A 22,125-nucleotide genomic window follows, 5' to 3' on the forward strand; every position below is an offset into this window, starting at 1 on the left:
CCCCGTATCTATTAATTAAGGTTCGGTGATAAGCCAAAATATTGCAATCATCTTCCCAAAAGTCGCCTCTCCACAGCCTGACTGCCCGAGTTATACTTCTCCGTACAGCACAGCGGGTCTGGCTTTGAAAGGAGCAGATCTACAAGCTCACAACACATCGCATCCGCGACGCGTTCTGAGCTTTTATATCTAAAAATCACACCCGTGTGAACTGAGCGGTGGTTCTCCCCCCCCCCCCCCCCCCCCCCCCCCGTGTGTGTGTGTGTGTGTGTGTGGCCTGGACAACAGCGCCCCTCCCTTAACATGTGTGGTCAGAAAAGGTACTACACAGGCTTGAGGCTACATACAGACCCACCCACATACAAACAAACTAACAAACAAACATACCTACACACACGGCCACGCTATGGAGACGGTGTGACCACCGCTCAAAAACCATAGTAACGTAGGCTAGCTACTTGGGCTTTTCAGACACAAACAGCTGTGTGTGAACAAACCAGAAGAGGACGGGTAGTCAGATCGTGTACAGTGATTCTGTAAACTCACGTCACGTCTCAACTCTCAAATCGCAGTGATTGAGTGCTGCTATATACAGGTTTTAGTTACAAGACTTGACAGAAAAGGTTATAAAATCGCCGATGCGCCGCCGGACGGGGCACAACGCGCGACGCGGTGGAAAAAGTAAAATTGTTTCATTTTCGGTTTTAGTCCACGCGGCCCGCGCTCCGCCAGTAATCCGTATGAATAAAAAATAAACTGCCACAACACAAGGTACGTATTAACATCCTTGTGTCGTGTGGATTACAGAGAAAGTTTACGCTGCTCTGTACTCCTCTACGAGGCTGCTGCCTGCCCAGGCTTTGCAGGTCTGTGTCTCCGAGTGACGTATGTGGCTTCCAAACATGTGGTACACGGCCCAGAGCAGAGCGGCATGGAGCGCATGCAGTCCTCGCTTCTCCCCTGTTTTAAAACTCGCTTGTTTTCCAATAAAAAATAGACTTTTTTTTGTCTTTTTTTACCGCGGTAAGCACACTGACACCGCGGTAGACCTCGGTATACCGCTGTACGGCGGTACGGCGGTTACCGTCCCCAACCCTACTGCTGACATACTGACAGACACAGAGGTCTCCATATATGGGCATAAAAGGGACAAGGACTGACATAATATAGAATATGCTTGGCAATCCTTTCTATTTTCATATGATTTATGGCCACTGATACAAGATCTGATTGCCAGAGGCAGTAGTAGTAGTAGGGGTGTGGATGTCATATACAGTATGGTAAAGATGAACCATGCATGACTGTTATAATACGGCAATTAAAAGTACCTGCATGTTGGTTGAGACGGATAGTTGGGCCCAGTAGCTTGCACAGACACCAGATTTACATGAGACAATCTCATCTGTTAGTGAGAGAGTTTAATAAAAGACCTTTATTGGAGGTTTATGCCTCCGTTGTCTTTTACAAGGAACTCCTTGTAACCAATGCCAGCACGGACGACTGACTTTAGTGTTGAAGAAAAAACGTGACCTCTTGCATCATGTTCTGTTTAATATCACGATCCAAATCATATCCATAACATCAACTATTTTGTAGAGCGACAAGAGACACGTTTTGGTGAACAGAGATTTGACATTTTGATCCATGTTCAGCTCCACCAGATCGTGTCGATTTTTGTCAAAGATGCAGAACTAGTTTGACAGTAGGTTTGTTCTCCATCTCTTTCTGCTTTGTTTATCCTCTTCTAATAGCAGAATGCTTGCAACTAAGTTTTACCTGAGCAGCAGGATGATCAGTACTGGCTGTGGTAACGTTTGGAATGTATTCTGTAAACTAAACCTAATGTTTTGCTGGTCTTGTGCAGTGATATTGCTTTTTGGCTAAAATCATATTGGCCAAGTCTCGTGTCCAAATGATGCGTGGCCTGCGAGCAAGCTCGGGCATGCTGAATACTGTACTCCAATGGTTATGTAGCTGTCACTTGCAAGTGACCAGTGTGGCGGTCTATTTAAGCTGCATATTCAATTGTTCTTTCTGTCACTACTGTACCAGCTGTAGGAACGGGTGTCTCATCTCAACCTGTAGGCTATACCCATACCTGTATTAGTGAGCGATAATTAAACCCCTGTGAATCTTGAATCCGTTGCACCTTCCAGGTTTCCCCTGAGGGAGGGTTTGTGATACATATCCCTGCTCTCATCTATTCATTATGCTGAGCAGTGAGTAATATGTAGCAGAACCTGAACGCCAAGATCAAATATAATTTTCACACCTGAAATCAACAACTAAAACCATCGCAGTCCTCTTCCACGTAAATAAAACAGAGTAGGCTTGTATCGATTTTCTGAGCTACACTGCACAGTCAGTGTATGGATTTCAGCAACTGTAGTCTAATTTATAGGTCTACTTAAATAAAAATCAGTTACATCGAGCGACACGGTTCTGCTTGCTCATTTTAATGAGGTACATACAGTTGGTGGGCCTGCTTGCTGAACCACAACAACTGAATTCTTGGCCTAATGCTGGACACGTCAGAATCAAGATTATTCTCCACTAATCAGTCTGTTAGTGAACCTCAATATAGAGATAATCCGCCAGAGTTTCAGATTGTGAGTAAGCCCAATATAAATATCATCGTCCAGTGTTTCACATGTTGAAACTAATACGTTTATAATTTTAGTTTTTTGAGGCTTACCCAAAAAGCTGAAACTCTTACTCTAGAAGCTTACTCACAAGCTTGTGAGTAAGCTTCAATTCTCAGAATATTCTATTGTCGGGAAAGCGACACGTATTAATATTTGCATTCTGTGTGGTTCTATGTGAAAATAGCCGATGTACATGACGATAGATGACGATAAGCTCCTGGTAAAAGTACTCACATTTCATACTTGAATAAAAGTATCAATGTGGAAATATTCCGTTACAATTAAAAGTCCAGAATTCAAAATTTACTTGAGTAAAAGTATAAAAGTATTGGCATCAAAATATACTTAAAGTACCAAAAGAAAAAAGAAAAAGAGAAAAAAAAAGAAAGAAAGTACTCATTATGCAGAATGTCCCATGTCACAGGTTTCAAATTATTAAAAATCTATCGAAAATAGATCTGCTATTTTGGACGAAATACATATATGGCCGAAATATATAGGGGCTGAAGTAGTTAAAGTATGTGTTTTGTAATAATAATCCAAATCTACAAGATAACTTGTAAGTTTTCATACTATTGTAGTGGAGTAAAAGCCTCTTGAGATCTAGTGGAGAAGATTAGAAGTAAAAGTATTGAACATTGTAAATGCTGAAGAAAGTACAGTACTTGAGTATGTGCACTTAGTTAGTCTCCACCACTGCCTAAATGTTGTAGTCATGTAGTCAGCAAATTAACTGGTGGAAGCATGAGGGTGCCACCTACACATATACAACATTTTAATTAAAACTACGTTCCAATTGTTAACCCAAATTAGGTCATTTAGCTGCTGCTGTTGACTCTAGACCTGAGGGTTGGGAAAGCTGTGATTAATTTAGCAGCGAAAAACAATCCCCTCGCTGAGCCTGTTTGATTAGAAAATGAACCAGGACAGAATGAGAAATTGCTCGGCTAAAAGCAGTATACACAGGGTAGTTGAATGTTTGAACTTTGAACAACAATCATGCAGAGTCACTAATACAATAGTTGATCTGGTGATGTGTAGGGTGACTCTGCAAATGAACCCATTACCTGGAATTATTTTATACTTTAGCTAATGAAAAATAGCAGATATACAAGCTCACGACCGAGTGCCGCACCGTGAGCTTGTAGATCTGCTATTTTCTTTTTATTTCCCTGCCAGAGCCTGGATGATATGCATGTCTTAGATTTTGTACACTTTTCTAACGATGTCCTCATCCATAAACCCAGAGACTGTGTCTCAGTTTTATTTGTTTTTCACTGTTAATTTATTTACAAGCTTTATTGGCATGATAACTCTTACAAGGCAAGAGCATTGCATTGTTTATTCATGGGTTGAAAACGTCTCTGAAATAAATTTCACTTTATATCGCTCAACTGTTAAAAAGAAATCAAGATACTTTTCAATCCTTGGTTAGAGGAATAAAAATGAGATAAATAGAATAAGATATTAAGATATACAATATTTTGACCAACTATATTAAAAAGCTAATTATTTATCCATCACTGTAGTGCTTGCCTAAAAGTACTGAACCAAGTACTAACCCCAACCCTAAAACACAGTTACTGAGCTGTGTCATTTCACTATTCCTCACCGCAACAGGTCCACTGCTGATACTTTTTTACTGTGTGTGTGTGTGTGTGTGTGTGTGTGTGTGTGTGTGTGTGTGTGTGTGTGTGTGTGTGTGTGTGTGTGTGTGTGTGTGTGTGTGTGTGTGTGTGTGTGTGCGTGCATATACACACACACACACACACACACACACACACACACACACACACACACACACACACACACATAGTAAAAGCCCTTTTAATATGTGTGTGCGCACGCACATGCATTTGTGCGTGTGTGTGCGCGTACACAAAGCTACTTTACAGGCTGATATTTACAGGCTGATATTAACTATATTCATCCTGTTTTGAGACTGTCGTTCTATCATGTTTTATTCAGCCTACTGTACCTTAGAGCACAGGAACTCCTCTTGATATTTGTTAAATTGCTTGCTAAACTGCTGTTAAATATGAGCTCAAACCTCAGTGCCAGAACAACTTAATCTCCACAACTATTAATTTGGCAGTGTTTTATGACACTCCATCAAGTAGAGAAATTAAACTTAACAGTAGCATAAGCTTAAACTTTGGAGATATGACTCCAAACCATTGGTTCAAGTAATTAGTAATAGTAACGTTTATATAATTAACCAATCCGTTTAGAGAACTAACATCTTCTTTTTACACCTCCATGGAAGCCCAATGCAAACCGGTCTCATGTATTCATCCCTGCGTGATTTCTGATTTCATTGTACAGTGTTGCTGCCATCATCATTCAGTGGTTTCATAATTCATAGTCCCACCACTATCAGTGTCAAGGCTCCAAATGGTGACTCAGCATTCTCAAGCTCAACTGTGAAAGCCCTCACTCGACCTAGCGGGTGTGCTTTTCTAAAGCTTTTAATAGCTTCTCTGTTCCCATCATTTCAACTGGAGACATCGACAAACTTATATTTTCTTACATTAAATTAATGTTTTATTTCAAATACACAATCCTAGGGTATCCTACAGAAAACTAATATCAGGCTAGCTCATAATTTGTTTTCTTTCATTAGCTTGTGAACAGGTAGTTTTTAGACGGTTGATCTTGACTGTATACCGGTATATCTTGCCTTCGTGCTCTGCGTGTGCGCGAGTGTGTTTAGTCAGTGAGCATTTGTGTGTGTGCCATAGTGTGTTAGTGTCCTGTGATTGTCGTGTAGTGTGTATGTTTGTCATTCATGTATATATATATATGTATATGGGTATCCTCCTATCATGCATGTGAGTGTGTGTATGTGTGTGTGCGTGCGTGCGTGCGTGTGCGTGTGGCACAGCCTCCAGCTGTTTCTCCCACTGTTGCTAAGTCTGTGATGTCATCGCAAAGCTCTAATCCTATTGGTTGGTTCTGTCTTCTTCTTTTTGGTTTTCTCTAGGCTGGCGGTCTGGCTGAAGGGAGAGACAGAGGGGGGGAGGAGGGCAGATATTTCCCATCATCCTTTGCTGCTGTGTCGGCCCTGTGGAGGCACTGATCCGCACCGCTGAACCGAAGTGCGATCATCACTCTCTCCTCTCCTCTCCTCTCCCTCTCCTTTCTCTCTCATTCCTCTAATCTCTCTCCTGCACTCACTTCTTAGTTTGATATTAATTCCTTCCGTGGGTCCAAACTGTCCCCTACACACATCCCACCACCTTACGTCTCTTAGCTAAGGACCGGCTGAAGTCGAACCTCTAATAGTCTGCTGTTAATGGAAACTGAGATAAACTAAGCAAGTTTCAGTTTGAAGTCTGCAATGGTATTGACACGGTAGCAATAGCACAATAGTATTTCTTAAGAGCCTCAGCCATCATCGGCCATACAACACACACCCGGTAAATGAATATAATAAAGTAGTGTTTGCTACTTTGACATTAGGAACTTACCGTGCTGCAGTAGTAAGGGTACGTCCAGAGTATTGTTTGTTGCTTTGATATTTGGTACTCACAGTATACCATACTGCATCAGTACGAGACATTCATCCGATGAGTGCAAAGGCTGTGCTGTTACCAAGGGTGTGTCTGAGCTACAAGGTGATGCTTATTTTTACACACAGACACAGTCACAAAGCAGGCTACACACACACGCGCACATACGCACACACGCACGCCCCGCACGCACACATAGTCCAAGGCTTAGTACGAGCATAGAGTAGTACAGGGGCTGCTCAGAGTGCGTGACCAAGGCAGGAGCCAGCACTTATAAACACTCTCTGGTTCCAGCTGTCTGGGCTCCCTCCCCACAGCACAGCCATGTGGAGCACAGGCGGCCTCGGCTCTTTATAGACACCCCCTCCTCTCCTCCGTTCTCCTCTCCACCTCCCCCTCCCTCCCCCCCACCCCCACCTTTTGTGTCTTCATGTTTTGGGGGTCTCCCGGCGCCCCCACCCTCCTCCGTCGAACCCCCCACACCCGCCCACGCTGCCACCACGGCCGCCCCCCCCAGCCGCCTCGTTGCCATGCCGACAGAGACCCTGGCTCCAGCGCTGGCAGATAGCAAGGCCCCGGGGCCGGCCGGCCCGCCCTTCAGCTCCGCCGTGCCGCTCCGCATCCTCAACAAGGGCCCCGACTACTTCAGGAGACAGGTGGGCACTGCACTGGCTGCTGGCCCCTGGGTGCGTGATGGAGCTGCACACTATGTTGTTGTTGTTGTTGTTGTTGTTGTTGTTGTTGTTTTGTTGTTGTTGTTTTGTTGTTGATTTTCCCATATCGTCGCTGTGGGCCTCTCTGTCAGTGTCCATTATTTCAGGATTCAAATTACCCCACTAGGACCTGAGGCCGATTCTACAAAGGCCTTCTAAATCAGCCTTTTGAAGATTTTTCAGAAATGTTCTAGAGCACTAAAATCACTAAATTCTAAAATTACACAAATGCTTTCCCGGCTTTGATATGTTAAAAAGGAGCAAAAATTGCTGATTCTCAATGGGACTCATCGCAACATATTTTGAACTTGTAGATCTGCTATTTTTGCAATTTTGTATTTGAATCCTGAAAAATAGCGGCTTTGGACGTGAGGTTTCCATCCGACAGCAACGATAAACACATTCAAATGTTGAGCACAGTAAAAGACTCCGATCTACGATTACACTTTTTAGATCGGGTTAACTCAGCCGTGGTGGAGCGTTAACCAGAGTAAACACGTCTGTGGTCGGGTTAGAAAGAAGATGTTAATAATTATGATTGAACACAACATGAAAGAAACAGTTCCAATAGAAGTGTTTTTAATTTTGTGATTGTGAATTGTGTCATGAAGGAATAATCATAGATCTTATTCTTCACATCCTAATTCCCTCTAAGATGTATTAGGCTTACAGTATGTTATTATATTGTACTTTATTGAGGGCCCCCTTGAAAACAAGATGGTACTTTTCAGGGGCTATTCCTAATAAAGAATTTCTAATATTGTATCATATTGTTTTACAGTTCATAAAAGTACATATTTTATATGTTTTACGAATAATTGTTTTTATTTTATTCTAGGCTGAGCCCAACCCAAAGCGCCTCAGTGCGGTGGAGAGACTTGAAGCCGACAAGGCTAAGTATGTCAAGAGCCAGGAGGTCATCAATGCCAAACAGGAGCCAATCAAGCCCCCTGTCCTGGCCAAGCCCACTGTTTGCCCCGCCCTCCTCACCAAGAGGGGCTCTGGAATTGGAGGAGGAGGAAATGGAGGTGGGACGTCATTCAAAGCGTCCAATAATAACGCAAAGTCGGACACATGTGCCACGACAAGTGGCGCCGGCAGTAAACGAGAGAATTTAAACCTGGAGATCCTGAAAAACCTCCTTAATTCCTCCTCCTCCGCAGGGGCGGGGTCTGAAGGGCTGGGGGGTGGGGCCAAGAGTGCCGTGCTGATGAGGTCATCAGGAGGCGGAGCCAGGAGCTGGACACCATCACGGTAATGAATTGGGATGACAACATACAGCAGGGGTCTTCAACGTTTTCAGGCCAAGGACCCCTTAGTTGAGAGAGAGATGAAGCAGGGACCCCCACAACCTTTTCATGGATTCCATATAGTTTCATTGTTTGACAACACAATCGTCAGTGTATTTTGGATTCATGTCAATTTGTATTTAACCACTTGAACCGTCAATACTTAATAAACTTGACCTATCACTCTGTACTTAGTCTGCTCTATTTCCCCTCTACACCAAACCTCTTTGCCGGAAATATCCTGTGAGGCGTTGTGAGCTTGTAGATCTGCAATTTTTGGCTAAAGTTCTCAGAATGTGGACGCTAGGGTTCAAGTAGTTAAAAAAAGCTTCTATCACACAAAGATTTGGAGGACCCCCTGTAGTAACTCTGAGGAGCCCCAAGGGGTCCCAGACCCCCTGTTGAAGACCCCTGACATACAGGACACGATAAATTGGAATAATTGTCACAATATTACTAATGTTATTTTATTAACTGACTCACAGCAAAATTCCATCCTTAAACGTGACCTTAAACATGGCTTCTTATGCATTTGACAAAGTAAAATATGCGTACAAAATTCTTGTTTGTTTTTCTGTCCTACCAGGATGCCGTTGACCTACAGATCCACCATGACGCTCAATGAGCCGCCGCTAGAAGCCCCCAGCCCGAGCACCTCCCACTCGCTACGATCCTTCTCCCACTCGCTCAAAGTCCCACCCGTCAACAGTGGCGGTCGCCGCAGCCCCCTGCAGGGCTGTAACCTCAACCTGAGCCGGCGAGTGCTTGACGAGAGAGGAGGCGGCGAGGGAGGAGGAGGCAAGGAGCGTTCCCTCTCCCCGCTGCCTCCGCTCCTCACCTCCCACTCGTCCTCTGACCTCCTGCGGCTCTGCAACGGCAAGCCGCTCCGCGTCGCCCGCTCCAGCAGTTCCTCCGCGCCTCCCCTGCCCCCGAAGCCCAACCCCGCGAGCCTGCCTCCTCCTCCCCTGTCCCTGTCCCTGCCCGCCGCTCGTCCTCGTCCGCCTCCGTCGCCCTGCGACAACGACACCCCGCAGTCGCTGCCCTGTGAGCGTGGGGACCCCTCGACGAACGACCCAAACCTGGAGCTGGAGCTGGGCTCCTCTGTGGCCCGCAGGCCCTCCCTGCACCGCTCCAAGTCGGACCTGTCGGACCGGTATGCGCGGGCGGGCGCCGACGTGGAGCGCTTCTTCAACTACTGCGGGCTGGACCCCGAGGAGCTGGAGGCGGTCGGCCCCGAGAGCTTTGCACGGGCCAACTCGGACATCGTCAGCCTCAACTTCCGCTCGGCGTCCATGATCTCGTCGGATTGCGAGCGGTCGCGGCACTCCTCCAACGAGGGCCTGTCGGACGGGGATGAAGGCGACGACGAAGAGGAGGAGGAGGCCGGGGAGCGCGTGCCCTATGGGATCTCGGCCGTGGAGCGCAACGCCCGGGTCATCAAGTGGCTGTACAGCATCAAGCAAGCCAGGGAGACACAGAAGGTCTCCCACGTGTAGTGGGGAGGGTTCAGCAACTTGAATGGACTGGAAAACGTTTCTACGTTTGGACGGCTGGTGGGAACAGACAGACAAGGAAGACTTGGGAGTAAAGATTGGACAGACAGATTGGATGCGAATGTCTCTTATTTGTTGGGAACAAAATAAAAGGGAGAGAGAGAGCATCGCATTGTCTTGGAGACTGTACAGCAGCATAGACAGCTTGACAGACCAGAATTTTCCCACGTTTAGACAGAAATCAGTCTTAAAGTCTCCTGTGTTTAGAATAAAACAGAGAGACAGAGTCTTTATGTCTACCACTCTAACTGTAACTCACAGTCACACGGACAGAAAGATTGTATATGGTTTACTTCAAATACGATGGACACATGGAATAGCATGTTTCTAAACAGACAGGAAGACATGAGGACATCTCTGTCTAGAACCTAAACTGGATGGACAGACATACACAGTAATGAAAAACACATTTCTTTGTTTCCTTTTTTTTTCTTTTTCTTTTCTTTTTTTTAACAAATGGGCCTGTTGGACAAACAAATGGACTCCCTTTATTTGAGATATACAAACAGAAGGACGGGACAGAAGTACAAAGCCCAACTAGCATCCCATTTAACACAAAATTGGACAGTATGACACAACAAAAAGATCTTACTATACTAACAACTAAGAACAAGATGCATTTCACTGAATATAGTTGCCTTTTACAAGGTGAACATGTGTCATTTTAAATGGCCTGCCACTCTCAAAAGCTTGGAGAAAGGTACCATGACACGCACAAGTTGACACCGAGCTCAGCCCGTTTGTCAAAACACACAATTCTCTTTGGACAATCTGCAATGCTGGCACACTGAGTGACTTTTAAGGAACTTGACTGTATGAACCGAAAATCTGATTCGGATTCGAGAATGAATATATAGTTGCTATTAATGTATGCTACATTAATAGTGGGGGGCAGTTGATGAGCTACCTGGACGAGCAAATGACGACCGTGGTAATGATGACAATGACTATAAAACGTTGACGTGCAAAAATGTTGAGAACAAACAGTTTTGACTTGGTCAGCTAGAGTCTGCAAATGCTGTGTCCAGGCACTGGGTTGACAGAGGAAGGAGACGGGGACGTTGTTCTGGTGTTGTGTCTGCAGCTGAACACACACACACACACACACACACACACACACACACACACACACACACACACACACACACACACTCAAATACATATACCGGTAAATGCATTCATGATCACACACTCATGCTCAGCTGATCTCAAACACATGCCTATGCATAGTCACTTTGTCACTTGTTGACTCAATCTCTCCCTCACACATTACAGTAGCTACTGTAGCGTAGAGTCTATCAGAGAAGGTCACACATTTTAGGATCATGTTTAGACGCTTAAATAGACATGGGGAACATGTTAGAGGCAATGTGTTTGAGCTACATTATTGCTTTCGACAGAGATAAGGATTATGAACATGGGCTAAACCAACATGGATCCACATTTTGTGAAACAGCTTAGTATTTGTATCATGTGACGCTGGCAATTTCCAAAAAATACCAATAGTATGGAAGATATCTTAAGCGGCAGACAAAAGACCTAAGCATTCACAACTCTACCTTCAATTCAATATGTTTTATTAGACTGTTCATTGACAGTGGTTTCTATGTCCTATATGCGGACATAATGGTTATTGTTCTTGTTGAAATTGCCCATCCAGATTTCAGTGAAATTGTTCATCTGTGTGTCGTGGCCTTAATAGTTTCCAAAGCTGTGTTTTTCATCTAACAGCCCATGACCCAGAAAGTAGGTCATTCCAAATGACACTGTGTCAAGTGACACCGGTTCAGGAACATTGTTACCTGGTATATAATATTTGGTTGCAGTTCCATAGAGGAGGTCAAATGTGGGTCAAAATAAACGCACAAAAAACTCTCTCTCTCCACAGTTTCCCAAACACACAACTAGTACCAGCAGGAAGTTGAAGAACACTGTAGTTTTTTCAAGAAGGGACAATCTTGTTGGTTCCCTCTGATTTTACTTTACACTGCAGCTCTAACTCGTTTTCTCTGTCTATCGATGTCTCTCCGTGTCCTTGTTTGTCAGTGCCTGGTTTATTGATGTCCAAGTAAAGGGGGAAAGTCTTTTCCTTCCCCTCACATATTCTTTGAAAACAAGTTGACGATAAATAATGGAATCAGTTGGGGGTTGTGGGGCACCATGGCACCCAACATGAAATAACTCGTTCTCTCCTAGTCTCCTTCCTCTGTCTGTACAAGGTGGTGACATATCTCAAGGCCTGAAGCCATATTTTAGTGTGAATGCAGCGCCTCAGTCATGCATCCACCAAGTATCCATGTGTCCGTCAGTTCTGTGCTTTAGCTCTTCTCTCGTCTCTGGTCCCGCTTTGCTTCTGTGTGTCACAGCAAAAACCATGCCTTGGCTCAAGTCGCTTTCAGTTCAGGCAAGTCCGAAAATAACGAAGAAAATGCACATGCTATCCACAGAGCTGTCTTTGATTAGTTTTGACAGATGTTCTTATGCCAAATAAAGATTTGCTGTGTTTGAGTTGTTTTCCTGAATTGAAAGCGAATTGAACATAGACTTCTAAACCTTGAGCCCACCCCCCACCCCCAGACTGTAGAAGCATGGTACAGCCCCCCACCCCTCCCACAAGACATACCTTCTGGTATCTCGTACCTTATGGTACACCCCTGCTCCCATGTCAGGGAGACCCCACTGCTTCACTCTCTCAGCGTTAACATGGTGATGTCGTTCCAGCTGCATCTTCATCATGCTTGGCTTTTTTCTTTTCCTGTCTACATGTTTTTTGTTTCTTTTGACAGATGAGTTCTTCTGGCTGTGGTACTTTGTTTTACTTTAACTATGTAAATGCTGTAAGAAGAAAATGTATATATATTATATGTATGATTTTTGAAAACAAAGTGTTTGATTTCAGTTTTTTTCTTTTTTCTTCATTGGAAGGTTTACGTGTTTCAAGAGTATGAACAACAAAAAAACGACCTTGTTTTTTCTGCCTCTGAACAAATCCTGGGGTAGAATCGTTCTGAGGACTTCGTGTTGACTGTTTATTTTTTTTCAAAGTGGAAACTGTTACATTTTGCTCGATTAAAAAACATATTCATGTTTAGTTTCTTTCCTTTCTTTTTTTTTGCATTCTTTCAATAAATGGCTTGTTTTGCCATCTTTTGCCAATGAAGTCTTGACATTATTTGCATTGGTCAATATCAAAGTCTATCCGAGCCTTTTTTAGCAGCACACAATGTAAAGTAATTCGAAGATAAAAATGGGCTTGAAAGTTAAAAACATTAAAGAAGAAAAAAAGGTGTCTTGTTTCCACACCATGTAGACATAGCGAATTGAGATGTCATGAGTTTGCATACTATTCCATTACATGTACCGTGTCATGAGTTTGAAATCCATTCCATTACTTGTACTATGTTATTTGCTTACCGTTTGATGCCAGTCCCTCTTGTATGTAGGCCTATTTTGGATTCTCCTATCTTCTTCCAATCAGGAAATCTGCCTTCGCATCCAAGGAAATGAACATGACTTGGCAGTTGGCATACAGGTCCAGTCCTATTCCAAACTTCCTTAACTGTCTGCCATTGTGGGCCAATTGTCCTAATGGTGGCTTACTGGCACTAAAGCAACTGCATCTAATGTTCAAGACAAGATTCATAACAAATCAGTTGTATGTGCTGTCAATTTGCAGGGATTCAGGGATCATTAGCATTAGCACCCTTTCTTATTTTTGTGTGGCTGCAGCGGTGCGGCCGCGCAGTGACTGACAGTAGGTTAGAAAAGGGGCCCAAGGGAGTCTGCAAAGCCCTTAACTTTATAATGTGACGGAGCAGGTCACCTGGAAATATTAAGATGAACATTGTAAACCCAGAGTAAGTGAGAGGACAGTAAGACTACTGATAAAGAAAGGGGACCAATGGTCCATAGATAAAGATCATTGCTAAGCTCTCCTCAAATTATCTGTCAAAGCCATGGTCAAAGCATCACCAAGCAAAGCACTGCAAGCAAGGGCAGTGTGTGTGTGTGTGTGTGTGTGTGTGTGTGTGTGTGTGTGTGTGTGTGTGTGTGTGTGTGTGTGTGTGTGTGTGTGTGTGTGTACACGCTCTAGGCCTACTAAGTCCGCATTTCAATTGTGCAGAGTAAAGGATGATACATTTTAGTTTATTCAGATGTCTGTTTTGGAAGCCATGCATGTAATCAGATGGGCAATCTACATGTTAACATGTTGATTCTGACTATTTCATAAACACTGGCTATCCATGTAATGTATTGATGCTTGCACAGAAACTGAGAATGCATGTTATGGTTGAACTGTGAAGGTACTAAGACTGTATCCTGCCTACTATAACTATGACTCCTGCTTTATGTAAGACTGAAAGGCTTCATCATCCAAAGTGTCAAAGAGCCTGTTGCCTACTAGATTAGAAGAAGCCCACAAATAATGTATTTGCTTCCATCTAGTGGTTGGTGGGGGACACATCATACTATTCAGGTTTTGGTACAGACAGACACACCCACCTCAGCTCTTGAGTCTTGACGTGCTCCGTTACGTTGCATTACGTGGCTGCGTAATGGCCTGGCGTTACCTGACCTCTCCTTCTTCAACACTCCTTGTTGTAACCCGGAAGAGAAACAGATTGTGTGCGTATAATTCATTTTCAGTCATTCAAAGTTGCTCATCTCCACAGTAAGTACCATTCCGGGAAATAAATGAATATTGAAGTATATGTCGATTTGTGGTTCCATGCGGCTTTTATTTGTGCAGTGGAAACTGGAAAGCAACGTAACATAGCTATGTTGTTCTGACAGAGAGACGGGACGCAGCGTCCAGACTGATTGAATGACTTCATTAAAACCCTCGTAGGGTCTTCGGGTCACTTTGACCCGGTTTTCAATTTTCAATATCAAGAAAAAGTATGTTAAAATATGATTTTTTCCATGAAACTTCTTCTGCTTGGCTTATTTACTGTACTAAACATGTGATATGAAAATGGTACATGTCATGCATTTGCAACACCCCCCTGTATCAACATATAACACCCAGGGTCTTCGGGTCACTTTGACCCGGCCATTGAAAGTGTATGCTAAATGGCTAATATTTAGACCATTTCTTTCTGAAAAAACATTGGACATATGGATTTTGGAGTACATAATTTGCTCACCATTACAAACTACATTGATAACAATTCAATCAATATTATCTCCGCCAGGCCGGGATGGCCAAAAGTGAGGGATTATGTTTTCGTTGCTTCTATCTGTGAACAGCTAATCTCAGTCACCGCTGGACCAGTCAGTGTGAAACTTTACATGTACTCCCCCGGGAGGCCTAGGAAGATATTCAACCCCAAATCATCCTGTTATAGCGCCACCATGAGGCAGAATTGAGCAAAACAAGTTTTGGGGCATATTTAAAATACAGATTTTCTCTTGTCATTTGATCAATGTCATGACCTACAGTATGTGTCACATTTTCTATTCAGATTGGCCACGATTCCAAAGATGCTTAAGATTTTTGCGGGAGTGGCACATTTTGCTACCAAATGGGAACTTCATCCCTATGCCACTTTACAAATTCCAAGTTCCACAGCATTCCGACGTGATTTGTAGCATTTATTTTATTTTATTTTGAGTAGCCATAATAGTTACCCTCTTTTTCTCCCCAATCCAGTCCTAATGCCAATTGATTCCTCCCCTATGTTGTCACTGCTGTTGTATCCTACCGAATCACCTGACAGTGAGGAGCCCCCACCGAGAGGATGTAGGGCCTTCGCCCTTCGCCCTATTCCTCCCACCCAAAACCAGCTGCCGCCCAGCCTGGCTGTAGGAATACTTGTAGTGATAATTATCACCCTCTCCGCCCAGCTTCCCTTCCCTCGAACAACAATTGTGTTTGCATAGATGCACGATTGATTCAAATCCACAACCTCTGTGGTGGCCACCCGAGCACCTGTAGCACTTTGTGCAAATCAGAGTGGGACAAGAAATATTCAACATATAGTTCTTGATCAAATGACAATAGGGATAATATGTACCAATTGGTGTGAGGTTTGGACAAAGTCTATATGGTAATACCAACAAGATATTTTACAAAGATCAGTCTCATGGTAGTGCTATAAAAGACAGATGGGAAAGATTTCTAGTGGAGTTTATTTCTCGGCTTCCTGGGCGTATGTGTGCCAAGTTTGATGCTGAAGTGGTGCCTGAGATTAGCTGTTCACACAACGGCCTGATGGTGGCGCTATAAGAGGCCAATGTGAAGAATTTGGGGTGGAGGTTCTTCCTAGGCCTCCCGGGAGTGTGTGTATGTAGTTTCACACTAATTGGTCCAACTTGCCTGAGATTAGCTGTCCACAGACAGAGGAGTGAAAACATAATCCCTCACATTTGGCCATCCCGGCCTGGCGGGGATAATAAAAAATATTTATTGAATTGTTAGTAAAGTAGTTAGTAATGACAATCAAATTGTGTTTAATATGATTTTGGGGGATTTCTAACTACTTTAGAATGGTTTAATATGAGCCGGGTCAAAGTGACCCGAAGGCCCTGGGTGTGACTAAAACACGAGGATCCTACGAGGGTTAACTCATAATGAATGATGTGTGTTAATGATTCTCTCTCTCTCTCTCTCTCTCTCTCTCTCTCTCTCTCTCTCTCTCTCTCTCTCTCCTCTTAGCACTTAGCAGACTTTGTATTGAACTATACTTAAAGGGGCACTCCACCACTTTTCAACCCATGTGCATATAATTGGTCCTCACTCAAAAATAGCTTTTCTTTTTTTCTTTTTCTTTTTTTTTTCTCAGAGGAGGGCTGTGGGCTGGTCAGAAACCCATAGTCTTGTGACATCATCGATTACCAATCCAGCTTATAGAAACTGCAGGCTTTCTATTCCTGAAAAGTTGCAATTTTAAAGTGGAAGCCATTGTTCTCGCGATATTAAAAATCTAAATATTTTTTTCAAAAATATTGATTCAATTTCTTTTTTGGAAAATGATGATGTCACAAGACGATGGATTCTGAACTTCCCACAGCTCTCCTAGGAGACTTGGACTGAGTTGAAAAAAATTGTGATATTTTATCATGAACATTAGTGAGGACCTATTATATGAAGACAGGTTGAAAAGTGGTGAACTACTCCTTTAAATTCCTGTGCTTTTTTCTGCGAACCACTAATAAAGTATTCAACCAATCAATCAACGCGATTTGCAGATAAGCCCTCCATATTAGGCCTACATTTCACTAGGCCTACATCCACAGATGTGGCTATATATGTGGGTGATTGACACAGTTATGTTAGGGTCTGCTCTTAACTCCCTCTCCTCCTGTCAGTCATCAGCGATGACCAGCAGTGTTCTGGATGAGGAGGTCTTCCTGCGATGCTGCCAGCTCTTCCTGCGACACTCTGACAGTCTGGGAGATGGCTGGAGGTGGGAACAGGTGGAGGTGAGCATAATGACAGTCTGGGACAACAGACACCCCAGGGGTCGTTGAGGCGGTTTCCGGTTGGTCCCCAGACTAATTAATTTATAGCATCAGTTTATCCACTTTAAACCATATTTTAACCATCATTTAAACCAGTGAAAGCGCACACACACACACACACACACACACACACACACACACACACACACACACACACACACACACACACACACACACACACAGACTTTTTGTGAAATTATGTTAGTAGATTGTTAATATTTAAAGATATTCAGTAAAGTGGTCCTTGCACAGAGGAGAAGATGTGTGATGTCACTGTCATGTGGCACAGGGCTCAGCAGAAGGCTACATGAAGAAGACTAGGATGAGAACAGTCTTCATGCAGTCCAGTGCTGAAGAAGACCCAGAGATAGACAGACTGACAGAGGGACACCTACCTGAAGAAGACCCAGAGACAGACAGACTGACAGAGAGACACCTACAGGGACCCCATACAGGACAGGTGGGACACCAGCAGAATAGAAAAAACATGAAAAATATATATGATAATAATATTTCCAAACACAAGGATTTTGTTGTTCAAATGTTCAAAAGTGGCAGATGTACAAGCTCGCAACATGAAGTGACGCACTGTGAGCTTGTAGATCTGCTATTTTTTAGAACACATACTGTAAACTTGCCCTCCCAAAACATCTTGCATCCTCAACAATGTCAGAAAAAAAGGAAATACTGCACAGTTGACGCTGAGTTTGCAGTAGGTTGCAGCTAAACAAGAATGGACAAGAATCTTTACTACTCTATTAAACTTCAATTTGTCTTATCTTTCCCTGTCTCTCTCCACAGATGTGTTTTTCTGCTTCGGTCACATCAGATGATGCACTTGACACCAGAGATGAGGATGATGCTGGTGTCTGTGTGGTAGCTGAACATGGCAGCACAGTGCTTCAATATGAATATCACATCCTTTACTCCTCTAGCTACAGCACACCTGTTCTCTATTTTAGAGTCTTCACTCTGGGTCAGTTTTAAATTGATGTTTCAAATTTCAATACAATCGATTAGTTTGCTTAAATGTTGGTCCCCTAATTGTGTGTCTGTCCTGCTGTCAGATGGTAGGAGTCTCTCTCTGGAGGAGGTTTGGAGATCTGTTCATCCCAGCTACAGACTCAGACTCCAGCACAGTCCATTGAACACCATCACACAACAGGTACATCTTATCTCCTATTTCTCCTTTTATTTACAACAGTGATTATCAAACTTTTCATTTCAAGGATCCCCAGTTATGCATTAGGCAATTACAAATCCATTTGTACACTCTCAGAGTTAACAATAATTTAACTGGGGACCCCTCAAGCCAGGACACCTCTTTGAGAACCGATGAGTTTGTATTTTGAGGAACCTTGTTACCTATAAATCTACAGTATACAGTGTGTGATGTCATGCTTATTTCTATTTGTCTCTTGTCTTTCTCTCTCTGCTTATATAGCCTACTGTAGCCTAGGTACCTGTATAGATGTTTAAAGCCTATGGGGAAATTCAGACCACTGCAATTTCTATCTGCAATGTTCTAATCCTTCATTGATGCTACCCTGTATGATGTTGTTGCGCACCTAAAATATGAGCTCTAGAAGCTCAGCGTTTGTAGATTCAATGCAGTTTAGTTGTGTCTTCTTTAGTCTCAACTAGGCTAAACATTGGCTATGTGTAAATGTGTGTGATGAGTGTGTGGTTGTGATTTTTCTTCCTGATAGGAGCATCCATATCTGGGCCAGTCTTTCTTTGTCCTCCACCCGTGTCGAACAGAGGAGTTCATGAGGCCTGTGATACAGGCTGCTCTGGAGGAACAGAGGTTGGTCTCTGCATCTGTAATGACCAATATTAAAACTGAGCACAAAAAGAAAGGAAACTTGACTTTGGTCCATTATATCTCCCCTTTAATATTACCAATTTGTATAGTTTTTTCTATCATTTGTATCGTTGTTTTGTCACCTTTACAACAAGGTACAGCTTGTAAGCATCAGCCAAACGTGGGTAGTGCCGACCAAATCTTTGCCTAAATGGCTTGCAATACTGTTCTGCTGGCATTTACTCTCGTTTTGGGCTTCCCTGACACTGAGCTTTAAATTAACAAAGTGTAAAAATTGTCAATTATGTGTTGTTTTTTCTTTTCCTTATTACGGTGGGAGAGTGCAATCATTCAAGCAACAAAGGTGAACACCAAAAGAACGGTATTGCAGGCCTGCCAGGCCATTTTGACCAATTTTGGAGGGGCGCTACCCACACGTTTGTCTGTGTTGCTCATTTCATGAATGCCAGATCCGTACAAGCTGTACCTCATTGTAAAGGTGACAAATCAACAATAACAATGATATCAAACACAATACCATTTAGCATAATTAAAGGGGAGATATAATGGACCGAATGTTGGCAAAATTTGGATCGGCGCTACCCACACGTTTTGCTGTGGTGCTCATTCCACGAATGCCCAATGCTTACAAACTGTACCTTGTTGTAAAGGTGAATCATCAATGAAATGATATAAAACACAATACAAATTGGTATTATTAAAGGGGAGATATAACGAAGTCAAATTTATTTTCTTTTTGTGCTCGTTTATTTAAAGTTGCTTTAAGTGATTTATCTTTTGTTTAAACAAAAACTAGTTGAAGCTCTATTTCTGAGTAATCATTGCTGTAGAGTGTTTGGTTTGATTGATCAAATACTGTATTAGAGGTTTGCATAGGAAAAGGTAAATGACAGTACACTACATTGGTACAAGGTCAACTAAACACCACAAGAAAGCCTTTGGCTTGTTTCTATTGGGTCCTTTTTTAACTCGTATAACATTGAATGATAGACAAATAAAACACAGGAAATATCATATTAAAAAAGAAAAAACTGTTGTAAAACAAAAAAAACAAAAAATTGTATTTACAGTAGAAAGGTCATGCAGGGGAGGTAGGCATAGGCTTTGTCTTTTTTGGATGAAAATTGGTATACCGAAGCAATGCTTACTCTGGGAATATAGAGCTATTTAACACTTATACTACCATCTACTGTATATGAAATACAATAGAAATCACTTATGCCACCTCTAACAATACAGACGATTTGTCAGGTACAATATATCGTCTCTCTCTGTTCGGGTGGAAAGCTCACGTCCAAAATGGTTACTTTTCAGGTCGCTTGCGCATCTGCTACCTTTGATGCTTTTGTGTGACGCTGTAGTATGATCAAGTAGGGTGTCAATTTACAGGGAAAAACACACACACACACACACACACACACACACACACACACACACACACACACACACACACACACACGGTTAAAATATGGAGATAATAGGTTTCTGCCAGACAGCAACTTTGATGATGGAGAGGGCCACTATATTTCCACCTTCAAACCATAGGGCCACATTGCATATTGCTACACCTACTTTTGTCATTCTAGTATCTCATACAAAAGAAGCAAAAATTGCCGATCTAGCTTGTACATTTTAGCTTCTTTTGGAATCTTGAATTATTTTTGGTTATGTTTTAATTGGAATCCTGAAATGTAACATTTGATGTAATTTCAAATTAGTTAGTTATACTCATGTTAACTTTATGAACGTAAATACAAATACGTTGGACATAAAAACAAGAAATGTTAGTACTACTATACTAGTCATTAAGCTACTAATGAGGAATTAAAGTGGGTCATGTTTACATGTTTGGAATTGTAACAGCTGAAATCAATAATATATCAGTATTCTTACAGTATATTAACTTGCGGGCCACATTAAGTGAAGGTGGGGGCATGTGGCCCCCGGGCCACCAGTTGCCCATGTATGATATACAGTATGTTAACCCATTTAGGCCTAGAATTATTGAATGCTTTAACCAGTGAAAAATAGCAGATATACAAGCTCACAGCGCGGCACCGAGTGCCGCGCTGCGAGCTTGTAGATCTGCTATTTTTGAAAACGCAGTGAAAATGTGTGCAAATCTTTGAATATATGTATTTTCAAAGCAAACGTTTGTAACTAAAATTTTGCTTCTGGGTGGTCCCTGGAACTAAATATTTTGAGATGGGGGTCCGTGGCCAAATACATATCAGTTTGGGGGTCCTTCACATGAAAAGGTTTGAGAACCACCGACATAGTAGTCTCTCGAGAACAGACTAACTGAGCTCCAGTTGAAGTGAAAAGGACCTTTTCTTTGACGATGGCTGGCCAGATTGCTGACATAGAAACATAGGTTTTTCCAAAAAAACCTTAGAAGGATTCAAAAGACACTTATAGAATCGGGTCAAAATTCTAATTTTCACGACTTTTAAAAAATAGCAGATCTACAAGCTCGCAGCGCGGCACTCGGTGCCGCGCTGCGAGCTTGTATATCTGCTATTTTTGATACACAATAATATGTACCCGTTCTAAGTTCTTCTGTTTTTCAGACAGGTGAACTACGTGGTGACATGGTTGAGCATAGTAGGGCCCATGGTGGGTCTGGACATCCCTCTGAACTACTGCATGCAGTCACCTCCACACCACGGCCCTGCAGGGACCAAGCCTGACTGAGACCTGCAGGTAGGAGCACAGTGTGGCTGGGTCTCATATCAGATAAAGAGAAGGTAACATGCAGCACAACACAGCTTGCTTGTCTCTGCTGTGGTGCGTCATGGAAGGAATCCCCTGAAGATGCAAACTGTTTAAAGAAGAAAATGTCTTGAGGACGGTCATTGGCTGCGACCCGAAACGTCAACAAATAAATCCAGATTCTGTGCCGGCGTGAATCAACCTTTTTTCTTTAAACTCGGGAGTGAACTTGAACAGTAGTTTCTCAGGTCGGTTTGGACCAAAGAGAAGTCAAGAACACAGGACAAACAAACACGTCTCCTTTGACGTCCCGGCTGTAGGCCTATTTTATTTATTTATGTATTTATTATTATTATTCCTTTTACTTTAATAGTACATGCTTTAAAATAATTGGTCATTTCAACAATTTCTG

At 42.8% G+C, this 22,125-nt stretch overlaps 2 protein-coding genes across 2 annotated transcripts; both read left to right on the forward strand.

The window, feature by feature from the left end:
- Nucleotides 1-6,657: 6,657 nt before the first annotated feature.
- On the forward strand, nucleotides 6,658-9,655 carry fam110b (family with sequence similarity 110 member B; the record flags this gene model as incomplete). Its single annotated transcript, XM_080725261.1, has 3 exons — nucleotides 6,658-6,813; nucleotides 7,709-8,124; nucleotides 8,746-9,655. The coding sequence occupies exons 1-3, from the start codon at nucleotides 6,688-6,690 to the stop codon at nucleotides 9,653-9,655; spliced, it is 1,452 nt and encodes a 483-aa protein (XP_080581387.1). The 5' UTR covers nucleotides 6,658-6,687.
- Nucleotides 9,656-14,358: 4,703 nt separating this feature from the next.
- atg10 (ATG10 autophagy related 10 homolog) lies at nucleotides 14,359-21,695 on the forward strand (the record flags this gene model as incomplete). Its single annotated transcript, XM_080725710.1, has 7 exons — nucleotides 14,359-14,384; nucleotides 17,024-17,137; nucleotides 17,466-17,636; nucleotides 17,978-18,152; nucleotides 18,244-18,341; nucleotides 18,886-18,983; nucleotides 21,572-21,695. Exons 2-7 carry the CDS (start codon nucleotides 17,033-17,035, stop codon nucleotides 21,693-21,695), a joined length of 771 nt encoding a protein of 256 aa, XP_080581836.1. The 5' UTR covers nucleotides 14,359-14,384; nucleotides 17,024-17,032.
- Between the last annotated feature and the right edge of the window lie 430 nt (nucleotides 21,696-22,125).

This window comes from Nannobrachium achirus (assembly GCF_963921795.1).
Source record: "Nannobrachium achirus genome assembly, chromosome: 5".
Lineage (NCBI taxonomy): Eukaryota > Metazoa > Chordata > Actinopteri > Myctophiformes > Myctophidae > Nannobrachium > Nannobrachium achirus.